This window comes from Neolamprologus multifasciatus, chromosome 3, assembly GCF_963576455.1.
Source record: "Neolamprologus multifasciatus chromosome 3, fNeoMul1.2, whole genome shotgun sequence".
Classification (NCBI taxonomy): Eukaryota; Metazoa; Chordata; class Actinopteri; order Cichliformes; family Cichlidae; genus Neolamprologus; species Neolamprologus multifasciatus.
Window position 1 is genome coordinate 14,810,070 of NC_140441.1, and position 16,470 is coordinate 14,826,539.

The 16,470-nt window shown below is 40.9% G+C and overlaps 1 protein-coding gene across 1 annotated transcript in view; it reads left to right on the top strand.

Moving 5' to 3' along the window:
* The window catches only part of col25a1 (collagen type XXV alpha 1 chain), a 159,093-nt gene that overhangs the window by 94,011 nt on the left and 48,612 nt on the right, over positions 1 to 16,470 (top strand). The window contains exons 5-6 of the mRNA XM_085154860.1: positions 9,082 to 9,108; positions 11,836 to 11,862. Coding sequence (XP_085010986.1) covers positions 9,082 to 9,108; positions 11,836 to 11,862 — 54 coding nt within the window. The remainder of the gene's footprint in view (positions 1 to 9,081; positions 9,109 to 11,835; positions 11,863 to 16,470) is intronic.

The window sequence follows — 16,470 nt, forward strand, 5'->3', positions numbered from 1 at the left end:
TTTTCTCTCAGCACAAACTGAATGCCATACTAAATTAAAATTATACAGTCAGAGAGAGAAAGTAGCATGCTTTGAAATCTGGTCAGAAAGACGAGGGGAAATATTTGAAAGCGATACAAAAACTGGGAACATCAAACCAACTTCAGCTCATTTAAGCGTGTCTGTGTACCACACTGGAATCCACGGCCAAGCAGGGCTACAGTGCAGCCATGAGTTAAATAAATCTGGTTGTGTCTGTATTTGACAAGCGGTTTCCGCCTCCCCGCTTCATCTGCGCGCAGATTCCAGCGCTGCAGGTTGGAGCTGATCTGTCACAATCTATGAATTATGCAGTCGCGGAGCAGGGATTAGAGGCGATGTTGGGGTGAAGCAGAGGAGTCCGGGCGCCCTCAACTCTTCATCCTTCATCTGATATGCGCTGCGGCTCCACACCTGTTAATAAAACATCTTCCAGCTGGAGTTTGATGACTTCTGCCATGCAGAGGACGTTTGTGGAGGAAGCCTTGCAAGTCGTGCTCGTTTACACTTTTTGCTGCGTTGTGGGGTTCTGTATGCTTAAAACTAAGCGTCCACTAACAGCTGTAGCATCACAGGAGAGGCCGGAGTGCAGACAACACGCAGGCTTTGGCAGGGAAGAGAGTCCTGCCGAGAGCTGAAAGTGGATCTATCTGATGTGACAGCGTTTACTCGGACTCATAAGGGCAGCGGTGCTTGAACAAGCCTACTGGCACTGGATGTGACAACATTGAGAGTTTGACCTTTTCGCCGTTAGTCCTCTGCTCACGCTGTGCCCATCAGCCGCGCTTGTTTGTCAGTAAATGACGACGCGCAGCTCTCGGGCCAACCGAGTCGCTGAGCAAGCCGAACGCTCACAGGGATGACTGGATGTCGCAACGGTAGCGCTGAAGGAGCGCCGAATGACTGTTAAGCTCGCAGTTTTAGAGAGAGAGAGAAAAAAGCTTGACAGCTTCGTGATTGAAAGGAATTTTCCTCCTGCTCACAACATCAAATGATGAGAAATGTAAAAGCAGCCAGTGTGCGGTTCTGATCGAATCAGCAGAAGAAGCGAAAGAAACACTTTTCCAAGTGGAGCCTTGTCCGTTCCTCAACATTTCATGTCCGCAACAAGAATTTTGTGGGTCAGAAATTTGCTTACGTATTGCACATGGAAAAATTTGGCCTGCACATTTGGCTTTTCATGCTGACAATTTGTGTTAAAGCTGTTTAAATGCCTCTCGCCTCGGGAATGATGAGATCCTGCGGGAGGGAGGATCTCCTCCCTGTATAATTTGATACCACTTAAACGACGCGCACACACATACGTAAATATATAACCAGTCGCACTATCGGCTTCCTCAGTTCACAGAGTCCCTGCTCCCACAAGAACATCCAAACACATAACAACAAGCATACATACACACACACATAACACATTAAAGTCATCGTATGCCGGCTAATTGTGATACACTGTGGATATGGGAACCAGATGCCATTCCCAAGTCAGTTTTCCAGTGTGGTTTTCCTATCCCTGCCTAACCTCTGCGTCCAGATTCCCCCGACGAGCACCAGCCACTTGTGGTCGTTCGTCCCTGCCCATTTTGCTCTGATTACTCACATCTCTGTCCTCCATTAGCTTCCCGCCTTGAAGAAAAGTTCCCCTGGGGCCCATGCTCGTATGATTGAAGGTTCCCATGCAGAACTAGCAGATGGAGGTGTACATGTTTGCACTGTGTATTGGAGTTTTATGCACAATGGAACCAGAGCGTGCTGCAGATTCTAACACCAGCGATTCAGTATAATTGCAATGTCAAAAGGGAACTTTTGCAGCGCAGAGAGCAAATGCTGAGAGCAGCAATGCTGTATTAGTTTCTTTCCAAGCTGCAAAAGAACTCATAGATATGGAGTAAACTGACTGGTGCTTATAAAGCGCTTTTCTACTTCGCTCAAAGCGCCTCATACGACATGCCTCATTCACACAAGCACTTTTTTCTACATTAAGTGCGTTCTATCTGACATTCACACTCCAATGAGCGCATCAAGAACAACTTAGGGTTCAGTGTCTTGCACAAGGATACTTTGAATGACCTGCTCAACCTTTAAAGCTGTAGCCATCCCAGAAGTAAAAGATACATTAGGAATCTGAAGTATAGAAATTTTATCCCAGCAACTAAACAAAAACGTTGAATTATTGCTTGAAGTCAGTCGGATTAAATTTGATTCTGACTTTCAGGTTCAGCCCTTTCGAACGCTTCACTGTGGCCCTCCTCCCACTCACCCCTCCTCACCTGCCCCCTCGTCACCCATCAACACTTGGTGCCCGGAGGATAGCTTCTTAACTTCCTGTGTACACATGTTTATTGATATTGTGCGGCTGTGTGAAAGGAGCGCGCCTGTAAAGAAGAAGTCGTAAAAGCGGTAGTTGTTTGCCTGTGCTCTCGGAGATGCCAGTGCTCCAGGGTGAGATGATTGGATCCATGTGGCCGGTAGTTCAGGCTACAGCAACTGCTGCCAGCCCAGTTGGCCCCGCTTCCACAAAAAGAGGATATTAGCTCAGTTTGATGGATTGATTTTTCTGAACCTCGATAAGATTAACAGGTCACCGCAGTGAAAACTAATACAACCGAGTCCAGACAGAGGTTGCACGCACATCTCTGACTTTTTGCATCTCGTCGGATTATGCGGATCGTCTCCCACGATTGTACAAGCAGCTCGTGGCCAAAACCCACGAGAATCGTTTTGCTCGTGTCAACAACAGCAAAAGCTGTGGACGCGAGCCAGCTCCTCGCCTCGTGCTGCTTTCATCCATCATGTTTGGACTAAATTATATTAGAAGAGGATAGTGAAGAATGGATATTCGGTGTCCTGACTTCTATATAAGACAGCTCAAAATTAGCCTGACAGAAAAGATGTCCTTTTCAGTTTGTGTGCTGCTGCGGCTTGAGCATGGACATTCATAGCGAATGACAGGTTAAACTGCTTACTTACTGATTGCAGGGAAATGAAAACAGAAATATGTGAGGAATAACAACAAAATTGCATGATTTGTGTATTTAAATCTGTCACTGCATTCCAGATCAGGCCAAGATTTCTAAACACCAAAATTAGAGACATAAAAGGGGATTATTATAGAAACAATGCACATAAAAGCTTCCGCGGTGGTTGAAACTGTATCATCATCACATTAAAATAAATAATTTCTTTGACATGAAAATGGAACTAAAGAAATCAAATTGACTCATGAATAAATTAGGGGGTCAGCTAATGAGTGTGTAAGTGACACAGGGTCAAAATGTATCAGAACCAGAACACAGAGCACTAACTGGCGCTCTTCCATTAAGGTCAGTGCCCTATTTACTGGCTTTAAGGAACCAGCAGACGGGTCCTCCTTCACCTTCTCCACCAAGTTTCATGAAAACTGGCTCGACAGGCCTAAGCCACAGTCGAACGGATGAAAAGCTTTTTGGAGGGACATTGCGCAATCTGTTCACTTCTTAGTAATCACCATTGCAGGAGGCGCATATGAAATATACCTCAGTGCCAGAACTGTTTTATTGAACATCATTTACTCTTTCCATCTAATATGAAGTGAAGTCAGTTACATTGTCAGATTTAAATGACAGTGTTCTCCATGTTGCTTGTGGGTTTGGCCTCGGTTCACTTTGCCTTTTTATATTTCCCCGCAGACCTTTCCATATTTCTCTCCCACACTTTTCTTTAAAGGTGGCAGGACTTTCCCCGTGCAGGCCTTTGCAGGAGAGAGTGGTCTTGGTTTGGCTTCGAATGAGAAGCTAGACATGTGTCTGGACAGGGAAAAAAAAGGAAGCTTAATCCTGATCCAGGGGTCCACCATAAACTTGACAATATCATACATACAGGATGTTCTGTTACAAATCATCTCAAGATGGAAATTTGACATAAGTTTGCCCAGCACTGAGTAGCAGATGATGTGAGGCTTACCGTCTGTATGATATGTGTCATTTTCAATAAGTGGATAAGAGCTTCTGCTTTGGAGTGGCTGCATTCATTAGCTCACATATAAAGGACATGTTTAGTGTTTTGGACGGCCCGCGTGGGGAGTAATCTTGATCGCAGAAGAGATTTTTATGGGAAATAACTCAGATAGTATGCCAGATTCACACAAAATATGGGGGAAAAAGCAGAAAAAAGTGAATACGGCATAAACAGATGCGCAAGAAAAGTAATGCTTTTAGGTGACAAAGAGAAAAGTCTTTCATTGAGGTAAATACATACATAAAAATTGACTCTGTTTTCTGAATTAAGGATTTTAAAAACCCTAAAGAGCTGTTTCTTCTCCTTAAAGCTTTATGAGCAGTAATGAAACCTCCTCTAAAACTCTTTGTGAGATACTGTGTTTGAGTAATGTACAATTCAGTGTTTTCTGCTGGATATTGCATTATTTCTCCAGGGTTATTTGGCTTCAGGATATAAAATGATGCATTCAGGCTGGTTTTATAGTGACGTATCCAAAGGATCTGTATCTCTCTCACTGTTGTAAAGCTTAACCAAAGAAAAACTGCATTAAACTGAGCAGGAGGTTATTACTGCTCATGAAAATGAAGCTCTTTTAAGATTTTCATCCAAAAATCCATTTTCTTCCTCTTAATCAGTTCAGTGTCGCAGGGCAGCTGGAGCCTATCCCGACGGTCAAAGGTCAGGCTTTACACCAGTGTTTGGGTTGTTAGTCCAGGAAAGCAATTGTATTATATTAATACTACACAATACTAATTAATAATACAGCACATTACTTTATTATTCACAGGAGAAAGTGATTTGTTACTGTGCTGGTTACATTACTCTCTTGACACTCCGAAAAATGATTTGAACCTATACCTACAGCCCCACACACCTTTACAAATCCAGGACACACGTATTTTCTTTTGGTATTTACCGATGAACACGAAGCTGGAAGTCATCCCAAAGAGCTTTCAGAGCGATCTCCACGGTGATTCTACTTCAAAAACTTGAACAGGTAGAAAAGGAGGCTACAAGTCTGACAAATCATCGCTACTTTTGTTACCTGTTGAAGTTCAGGCTCTGGCTGCTGGTCTGGGGTTAGCATCCACTCAGCTAATGTTGCTGTGGGTTTTTGGCTAGCTTAGCATTAGCATGCTATCTGTGCATATGCTTGCAGCGAACCCAGTGCAGTTACTTTTGTCCTGGATGCAGTTTACACATTACCATTGCGCTATTATCCTTTTGTGCAACAAAAATGGAGTTAATGTCCATATTTCCTTTGTAGACCACCCCAACATTTTCCTCCTACTGCACGCGAACTCAAATTAGCTGACTGTAGCAGAAAAGAAACGTGTTTGTTCGACGTTATTTTCCACATGGCATGTCGCTAATTGAAGAACCGTTGTAACACAAGGAACATCATAATTGTAACTGTAATGTAATTACTGAATTTAGTACGACAAAGCATTACACTGTGTCACTGAAAAATGTAATGCGATTACAGTAAGCTGTTACCTTGTAACGTGTTACACGTAAATCGGCCACTGACAACCATCCACACCTGTGGCCGATTTGCCATCACCAATTAACCTAACACACTTAACCTTGGACTGTGGAAGGAAGATGGAGAGAATCCACACACAGATCGTAATTAGCAAGCATCAAACACTGGTAGGGCTTTACTGAAAAAAAGCTTTTAATTCAGCGTCAACATGCATGCATCTTACATTTTTGATCTATACAAAATCAAAGTGAAGAAAACGCAAATAACGTGAAGTGTATTTCAGTGAACTGCTTCTCTGCCAAACCTAATTAGTTTGTTATTTTAAGCTATGCATGCAGTCATTTAAGAATTAAGTGCAATCTAGTAGGTGTGGAAAGCACTGTAGAGGGTTAATCGTGTTCAGCAGAGGAACTTGCTAATGAACAGCCACGACCCAAGGAGCACCTGCTTATGAAACAGAGCCAGAGCAGAAGCAGTAAAATAGATGTGAAAAGCAGACACAGGTGCTGATTAGAAAGCTTCCTCAGGGCAGACTGAAACCACAAAGCTGCAGAGACGGTTTGACAAAGACACACACTGCAGTTTCACTGTAGTACAGTTTGCTCCTTTGGAAAAAGTCTTTGCAAGAGAGCTGTTTTAATAGTATCTATAAAAGACCCTTGCTGCACTCGCTTAAACCTTCTGGAAAAGCTCCAGCACGTGTTGTCTCTCCAAGTGATGTGCAAATGACAAAGCGTATAATGAGCAGGTGCACACTGCAGCCAAATCATTTCCACATGCTTTATGTCCAGATGGAAGAGTGGAATTACTGTTTGGTGAGATATAGGTGTGCCAAAAGTACCGTTCCACTTCAGCAAAAAAAAAGAGAGAAAAAGTCTACCATAAAAAGCTACTGAGTGCAGTTGCCAAGTTTTATTTGACTGATATGTTTAGGAGTGCTGATTATCAAAAAAGACACTTACAGGCGTTTAAACTCAGTTATAATATCTCATCAGATGCTTGATCTGCCCTTACTTACAAGGTGTCTTTTGGTGTATGGATGCTAGCTCCCAAGAGATAGCTAGCCTGTTTTAGAAGCCTACATAATTAGGTTGGAAAAGTTGCAGGTTTATCAGCAATGAGACCGGGGTTTGCATCCCATTGGGCTTCTTATGTTGTTGACTTGTTTTTACTTGGTTTGGTTTGAATTGCTATTTTTACTCTCACTTAATCAAACCACGTGCCACAGATAGCTGCCTCGCCCTAAGCCCCGTTCTGCAGGGGGGTTGGTTCCTGTTAAAAAGACGTTTTTCCTTCCCACTCTCACCAAGTGCTTGTTTATAGGGGGTCTTCTGATTATTGCGGTCTTTTCCTTACAATATGAAGTGCCTGACATAACTGTGGTGATTTGGCGCTTCACCAATGAAATTGAACTCAAATTAATTTAAAATACCTTTGATAAGATGTGGAGAATGATCTGGTTTTGGGTTAAAAATGCACCTTCATAATGTTATAACTTCAGTAATGATGTAACAATAAAGAATATCTATTTAAACCCCAGGATGACCCCAACTGGCCCAACCAACACCTCCAGCTACATTTTCCTTATTTATTCCCAGTTATCAGAGCTCAACATGGGCTTGATGAAGTTTAATTATGTTGCTCCACATTCTGGATTTATTGTGTTGCTACATCATATAATGCTGCAATTTCCCTTCATTTACACATAATGTGGTGCACAGCAATTCAGCCTGGTAATTATCTGCGCCAACTGCATGTGTTAGTGCCAAGCATCATACGTTAAACAGGCTTTTGTGAAACGATGCAGTGCTTATATTTATATTTCTTTTTCTTCCAGCCATTTGTGTTTGTAGTAATGTCAATAGCCTCCCATTATCCAAAGGCAATTTCCTCAAACAAGAAAAGAAAAAAGAAAAAGTTTCACCAATTTCCTTTAGCTGCCCTCCTTTTTGAGCAAAACATTGGAAACTTATTTAGCCCCTCTGGAATGCCTCAGCATCATTATAAATGTAAAAGTCACATTTGATTCCAATATTCTGCCTCTTTATTCCTCCCCAGGGAACTGCAGTCGGAAACATTGTTTTCCTAATATTCCCATTTTGTATTTACAAGAGTGTTGTGCCTCTTTGCACTTCTGGTCAAGGAACAGCAGGAGCACGTCCTCAGATGTTTGTCTGGATTACGGCCTGCGCTGAGGTTTGAGGAAGCCTCGTATTTAAATAAATGGGATGATGCACCGCACAAGCTTGATGTGCAGGTTCACAACCCCCAAAACCAAGGCAAATTAGCCCCTGTGCAGATCCAGTTGGGACTGCACGAACTACTATACATAACTAAAAAGTTACAGACAGTTAAATAAGCATCAAAAATAATATCCAAAGGCAGCGAGCAGGGAGAAACCTGGCTACAGCTCTCTTACCTCTCAGCAGTGTGGCAGAAATTGGCTGAGGAAAACTGCTGAATTACCTCTGGAGCATTTCAGTTTTAGACTCTGCTATGTGTGCCAGCGCAGTGGAAGCCCAAGCCTGCTATTCTGGGTCACTGGTCCATAGACTGAAAGGAACAGCATCCAAACACAGGTTTTATACTAATATCATCAATCTATGGATTAGTGTCAGCATATGTTTGTATTTGGAAGCAAACAGCGTTAGAGCAGGATTAGCCTGGAATGGTAACCACTACAGATGCTAATGCTAAAACTACTCGTGAACAAGTTGTTTCTTTTACCTGAGGATCATTTTGTGGTTTTTAAAGATTCTGATCTGTTCTCATATTCACATTTTATTTATGGCCAGTGAAAGCAAATAGGATTTCTTTTGTAAGTGAAATGCAGATTAATACTGGCACAGCAGTTTCTCCAGGAGCTCAGGAACATTGTTGCTAAGCGGGTGGTCAGTTAGTTGATGATCTAATACTTGGTGATCAAATGCCTGACCTCCCAAGAAAAAAACCCAACATACTTCAGCATTCAACTTGAATTTAAAAAGAAGAAGCAGTTTTTAACACGTACTCGTTAAGTTCAGCATGTGGATGCACACCTCATTGTCAGATCCTCTCCTTAACCCCACGATCTTTTACAGAGCCCACCCAGGAGGTGCTGCCTGCCGACTGACGGATGCTGGAAGCTACCTCACCAAAAAAAAAAGATGTAGTCCTCTTTTTCAGGGCACATTTTTTTACAACGTGCCTGCCAATACTTGGTTGGAGATTGCTGGATTTGATCCTCTAAGTAAACATGGACTTGATTTGGGCCTGTTTTAGGTTTTAATTGTATGTTTGCATAAGCCCTGCTGCCTACAGTGCTCTGTTTCCCAGTTTGTGACAGCGGATTTTAATCAAATTGTGAAAGATGTTAGAAAGTACACAAAGTCAGTTTATTAATCTTTCAGTTGTGTCTCACTTCTTGACGTTCGAGCCTCGCTTAGCGGCTCTGTTTGTTTTTTAACGTGATTGGTCACCCCGGTTTTAAATAGTTTTGTTATATTTCCAGACAACATCATGATTGTCTTCACAATTACAAGTGACTTGGAACATAGATTCTTTGTTTTTTTATGCTGTAATAGTTTGAACAATCTGTTTTTTCTCTCTCTCTCTCTTCATAGGGCCCTCCTGGTCCAAAGGGTGAAAAGGTGGGTAACTGTATACTTTGGTGTTTTTGTTGCACAGTTAATATGAAGAAATACTGACATCCCACAGCTTTTTTCTTAAGAGTCTAAAGGCAATGAAATTCACCTAGTTAGCTATGCAAGATGCTCCCCTTGTGTGCAGCATGAAAGCCTACATATACTGCACTGGTTGGTGCTGTTCATTGGGAAAATGCATCAATGCAGCAGCCATACTGTGCAGTAGCAGAACAACTCCCAATGCATGTATGGTGACTGAGGCAAAAGATCTATACACAATAAATAATTAAAGCAATCAAGAATAGCTTCATCTTCAGTGGTTTGGTTCATATTTATTATTGGAGGTTAAAGAAATGCAAACTTTCATATCAAATTGCTTCATCTTATGTTGGAAGTAGCAGCAGGATTTCTTTCTAAATACAGTTCTGCAGCTTCTTTATGTGAATTGATAAGATATCTCCATCTTTGAAACCAGTTTTGTGCTGTGTGTCCTGAAAGAAGTCCTTCCACTCCCCTCTTTTTGGGAATCCACACACAAAGACAAACATCTTTTATGCATTTGTAGCTCCAATTATGGCGCATGTCTACGCTAACTGTTACTGTAGGGTGGGTCCGTGTCAGTGCTAAGAAACAGATCATTTAGGATTACACAACACAACACATACAGCCTCAAATTTCACTGACAGACATCATTGTCAGAATCTTAATGGTACATTCAATGCTTATGTTGTTTTTTAACATAAGCTAACATTTACTTAATTTTGTGTAAGACAGATCAAAGAGGACTTGATTTATTAGCGCGTGTGCTGGCGCAAATTGAGTTTTAGTGCAAAAAAAAGTAATGTTGGTATTTACAAAGAATATAAATCTGGCCCTTAATGTTTAGTCAGCTTAAAATGATTGTGAAATAGCCTGTGAAATCAAAGGAAAAATCTTGTATTTTACAGAGGAATAGATCAGAGTTTATAGTCAGACCTGTACACATGTGGTTTCTGGGCTCACTGCAAAGCTAACAGACTCATGCTAGCTTGCAATTTACTGTTGCACAGAAATGAAATGAATTTCTTGAAATTACACATGTATATCCTTAATATCCAATATCTTTGCTTTTAGTCTTCACGTCGATAATTGGTCTGCACCATTCATCATCTGCTTCTTTCATTTTGCATTTCCACTTTATCCTGACCTTAAGTCCTAGTATTGAGATTAGCCTGCAGTTCACAAATCTATAGCACAGAGCATTAAAGACCAGAAGTTTGAGCCCTCAGTTGAAACCCCTTAAATGCCTCACTGAGCACTCCTCCATAAAACAGCAGCTGAGCATGCAAAATAACCGCACAGTTTCTTTATAAGTCTGCAGGACTTGGGGACAAAATGTGGGCCTGAGGAATTTACACCAGAGTTAAAGTCCCTGAATTCACTTATAGAAAAGGGAACTTTAAAGTGCAAACATCTAACGTGCTCCTGAGGAAGATTAAGACTTTAACAGTTCATTCATCAATAAATGATTAATGCAGTGACTTGGGTAATATCACAATAAAGGACTGCTGTGGTGTACAGCAGAAGAAATACAATGAAATGGTGTGAAAGTAAGGTCCACATACTGTGGAGCCAGCTTTTTGATTTGTAGATAGAAACTGATGATTCTTATTTGTAGGCGAATTTTTAATGAAAATTGTAATAAAAATAAAAGCATGAATGAAAGCCATATCCTGTGTTTCCTGGTAGAGCCACTGAAACCATACTGGGTCTTTAACACAAGGAAAAATAGAGTGCATCAGATTGGCTTACAACAGCAGATTTATGATTTTTGAAGGCTGATTATGATAATTGTGACTAACTATGTTCCTGCTGATGAGATACATGTTCATGCTTCTCATGTGAACCACTTTATCTGCAGTTTAATGAAATGAAAAACAACTGTGTGCATTCTTCCCACCCAAGATGAATAAACCGTTTTCCCATTAAATCTGGGTTTTTTGGAACAAGGGCCCAATGAAAAATTACAAAAAAGTTCCAAGAGATGTTTTATTTGAAATTTGTTCAGGCATCGCATTCAAAGTTTGTTTGAGCACAATTCCCATCCATGTGTGAAAGATTGGTCGGCTCATTTTACCGCTGTGGCGAAACTGTAAACTGAGCCAACAGGAGAGCGACGTGCACCAAATGAGATGGTTTAAGGATGTTCGCTTACCCAATTCTAGACAGATTACAGTTATATTTCACTGTCCGCCTCCACTCATTTCAAAATAAAATAATAAAAAACTGAGTCTAAACTTTGCTTTTGTTTGGGCTTTTACTGTAATGTGATAAAGCCACAATCGACCATGCTGATCGATTTGAAACCAAATGTTTTCTCCTTGAGGATTGCGCGCTCTATCTGCAGGGATCTACCCCCGAAAAGGGCAGAAAGCCATCTGAGAGATCTCTGGGGCATAAAATCTGGCACGACACCCACCAAACCTCACACCACCGCTCTCTCCCTGTTCTGTCTTTCATATCCAATCCATGTCAGTCCATGTTATCATAAGTGATTTTACTCTCAACCACAATGGATAGTTGAGGGTTCCTGCATTATTTTTCTTTATCAATGTGTTCTGAATTATACCGCTGTAATTTGGGTGTGAGTCTCAGCTCGTCATTAGCGCTGCACTTTTGTATTTATGCGTGCGTGTTCGGGTATTTGTTTGACCCTTTCAATTGAAGAGAAATTCTTTTTCCTTCTTTCCGCAGGGGGATCAAGGCGACCAGGGACCACGGGTATGCGGTTTGCTCTGACTTCTTGTGATTAGCAGATGAATGTGACTGTGTGTGTGTGCATCTCCCCCAGCAGAATTGTGGGCAAAAGGTTTGGGATGCATGAAATTCCTGGGATAGTGTTCTTCCAGTGTGGCCAAATACAACAAGCATTTCAGCACTGCTTATTTCCCCATCAAGAAAGGGCAGACGAACGTGCAAAATATTTTGGAAAGCATAGGGTGGTATCCTTTTCAAGATGCAGAAATTTTTTAGATTTTTTTTTACCTTGTGTCTCTAAATTAAATACGAGTACAAGCCTTTGCACACCAGCTGAAGAGCTCTGCTTAATCTCAGCAATAATCAAAAGCCAACGAGCTCAGTCGCTATAATTACTTGCGATTCACTTCAGTCTTCAAAGTGACATGGCATGTTCAGAACTATAATCATTTCCAGCTCTGCCGTTTGACATTTCTATAAAAGTGCTGCTTCTAAATGATGATAATGTGAGTGCTTTTCCGTGCTTGACAGACTCTGAAATTAATTACTCTATCTCCACTTAGCAGCTAAGGTAGCTCTCATTTTTCTCAAATAACGGTTAAAATAAATGAGCCCTCTTTGAAAAGCAGGCTGCACAGGTTTGTTTAAAGTAGGCTGCATTAACCGAGGGTCCCAAGTGCACGAGTCCACTTCTTCTGTATCATGTGGAGTCGGTAGTTTTGAATCCCGGTGACTGATTTCTTCAAGCATGGCACAGCAGGACAAGAGAGTTTGTCTTGTTTCAGTTTCCCAAGCGGATGTGATCCCAGTTCATATTCGATGCCCACCCAGACGTTAGTCAGCTCCCCTCAGGGCTAAAAAAGCAGGAGATTTTCTTGTGATTTGAATGACCTTTTCTGGGAAATTCGATTAGTGATAGATCTAATGTTACACATGGGCACTCTTCAAATTACAGTCAGGTTGTAGTTTTCCAGGTGGTTTTCCATTTTTGCAATATCTACAAAAACCAAAAAAAAAGAGAGAAAAGAGATGAAAAAATATAGTCATATCCTCTGTTAGTTTTTGGTTCAATAAAAGACATTTCATAATAATTATAGCTGCAAGTGCCATAGTACTGAAACTCACAGGAAATGTCTTTAGTGGAACAAAATGTCCTCGTTTGGATAGGATTTCTTGATTTTGCTCCTAATTTGTAGCCTTTTAACCTCGGAAGTGGAGCCATCTGTCATTATCAGTTAAATGATTTATGTTTTGGAAACAGCAGTGTGGCCGGTGGAGTTTTCACAGGTCCTATTTGTCTTAGAGACTACATAAACAAACTGTCCATTTCACGAAAGAGTTTCATTAACTCCTGGTTATGGCAAAACTGTCCCCTAACAGGTACAAATGAACACGGTGTTGTAGTCATATGTGACAGACTGCAGGGGCATAAAAGCAGTCTAGGTCACAGCTAAATTGTATTAACTTCCCAGAGCAGCATATTGACTTTGCACATTAGATTAGTAGGTAAATGTAGTGTAGCGGTATTAGAAGGTTTTCCTTAATAAATGAAGGCATAACAGGACGAGTACTGCCTGACCTTGAGTCCATTTATCAGGCTGGAAGTGAAGCCAATTTCATGCCCAGTATTGACTGTGTGCAGGGAGTTGATTAAAGCCATATGGAGATACGTGTATACAAGAGAACATGTGAAGAGTGTCCCGTATGCAACAGTTTGGCAAATTCCCTTCAAATATAAACAGATTTAAACTTAAAATAACTTTTTTTTGGTGTGTTTTCTTGTAACATCAGGGGATCAGTTTAGAGTCTGATCCTCTGTGACCAAAGACGGTAAGAGATTCGCCATGTGTCCGAGAGAATTCCCTCACAGATGCCTACTTCCTCTGCCTGTTTCACGCATGTCACAGTCAGCCATTTGTCTGCCCTGAAGGTCAAAGGTCATCTCAAACATCAGAGGTTAACCAAGCAGCAAATAATAAATCGGCCAGCTTTAACAAACAAATACACAGCCAGCTCTGGAACTCCACTTTTAAAATACAATTAACAGAAGTTAGTAGCTATGTATATCAATGAGAAAGGTGTGTGGTCCTTTTGAGAGATGGCACCAGCTACAGCTGTCAAGCAAAGGTTGAACAATTCCTGGGTTCACTGAAGGGGGGGGAAAAAATCTGAAAAATTCCCAATAAACTGCCCAAATGTGACCGATGTGCAATATTCTTCCAAAATAAAGAGGCCACGATTATATAATTTCCAGGATTTGACTTTTTAGTCATGAACAAAGAATTATTTTCAGTGTATTTGTGCATGAAATCAAAAAAGCCTTCAAATGAATTTCGCTCGAGATAAATTTGATGTATCCGATTGATGCCAAATCTGAGGCTTCAGATGAATGTGTTATTACACACTTAAATGTATTAAAGCCATCTGTGTAAAGAGCTGGTAATTCACTCCATATATAGATATTCAGAAAATGCCACAGCCTGTAGTCGCTCGGGATGTTTTGTGTGTTTGGTGTGGTTGAGGAGATGCTGGATCTGGCCAGCGTCCTATAAATGAGGATGCCTGTTGGCCTCGTATACGGCTTATTGTTTACTACAGATCCCAGTCACCTCGCTGCAGGCAAATACATGGAAACAAAGCTCCTTACCAAATAACCAACATCCGTTTCGGTTTAGCAAAGCAAAACAAGGCAGTCTGCGAATGGTTAGGATTCTCTGTCAACCACCATGTCATTATCATTCTCACATATTGACATCAGCTTGGAGGCAAGAGTAAGAGTTTACCCACACCTAGCCAAGCTTCTCTGCCTTTTAACCTCCTGCACAGAAAGCCTGAATTGTGTTTTAGACATGGTTGTTGTCAGAATGGCCACCACTTTCTCTTCGTTTGTCCCCTGCTGGCATCTGAGAATGACCGTACGGTTTAAATTCACGACTCTAGAGACATCCCAGAAAGCAGTCGCATGTGCCAGCCTGCACACGAACTACACTACATTTTATGCCTTGACTTTTTATATTCTCTATTCCCACTGATCATAATCCAGTGCTTGCTTTCCCTCTTTGTCCTCGAGACATTTGAAGTTGTAAATAACATTTGAGGTTGTAAATAACTTGAAAAATACTTGCGCTTCAATTCCAGTCATGCACAGCGTGGCTATTGTATAGAGTGTAAGAGTATCCACTGCTGTGCTCGGCTGCAGGCCTGAATTAAATTAGCCTGCCTTGAAACCCATATTCTTAATGAGCCATGCTTTTTGAATTATCTTTAGAAATCCAGAGGGACGGCACAAAAGCCATGTTTGGATAGGACAGATTTTATCTTAAACTTGAATATATATATAAAGATTGATCCCTTGCAGGCCATGTTTATGCTACTCTGCCAGTCTTTAAGATATGTTTTCATCATTTCATTCAGGCTGGTTATTTCTGACAGAGCAAACCTGCAGGATAAGAGGATAAACAAGTGAATATGCAGCGATTGTGCAACCAGTGTGTGGTCATCTTTTGGTGCCATTTTATAGTTTTATTATTAAAGAAAAACGTATTTATATCAGCACCACACTCCTTTCAGTTACCCCTTCTAAGACCTCTCAGGGTTTCACCGTTTGCACAGCAGTTTTAGTTTACAGTGATACACCAGCTCACCTTGTACAAGTTGATTTTTTAAGTAGGGCTTCCATGTCATACAATGCATAAGAAAGGCAGGCTTTCATTTTTTAACTAACAACTGCTACAATCTCAAATGAGCCATATTGATCAAGAACTGGTTAAAACTACTGACTCCAGCATGTTATTATCCAGCTGACTTAGTATGAAAAAGAGAAACATTTTTAAAAATTGGGCTTAAATACATACTTAATCTCTGCCTATATAATATCATAGCTAGGCTACAAGTCCCCTAATATAGCAATCCTCTCTTTAGCATTTAGCTGCTTTAAACATAAAAATAATTGTTCATGGCTTCTTGTCATATTTCAAAACATATGTTTTCCATTTGAGCAATAGGAGATCAAAGGCTTTAAGGAAGAACAGGATCCGATGTGTGTGGCAAATGCTACATTTTGGCTAATGCTTGTTTTTTTGGTAACATCTCCCAAGTGCAATAAAGGACTTGAAATATCATAGAAACAATTGGGACATCCAACAATCTAGTTGTACAGTGTAAACTGTAAGCAACAGCTGCAACGCTGCAAATTTACGTGGGTAGTTATATACATTCAGTCAAAGAATAAATAAACAATTAAAGCAAACTTAGTTTAAAGCTAGGTTTTTTAGCCAGTTAGCCAGACATGCTAACAATTCTAGTTCATGTCAGTTCATTGGTTCAGCCCATGCCCCAGTGAATTTAGGTGTTAAATCAACCTGAGTTCAACCTTCGAGGTTGATAGCATTATAGCACTGTAACATTGATAGCATCATTTAGCTAACTAGCATTTCTGGCACCAGCTAGCAAGGGCAGCAACATTTCAGTGTCTAGTCAACTAGACGCGTACCTGCCTAGTTTATGACACTTTGAGTAATCTGCTGCAGTTTGATGGGCATGTAATAAAATGCAATGAAATAAAAATGTGTCAGCTTATTGATATACCCATCAATGTGATTAAATTTAATGGGCTGCATTTATTTGACTGTA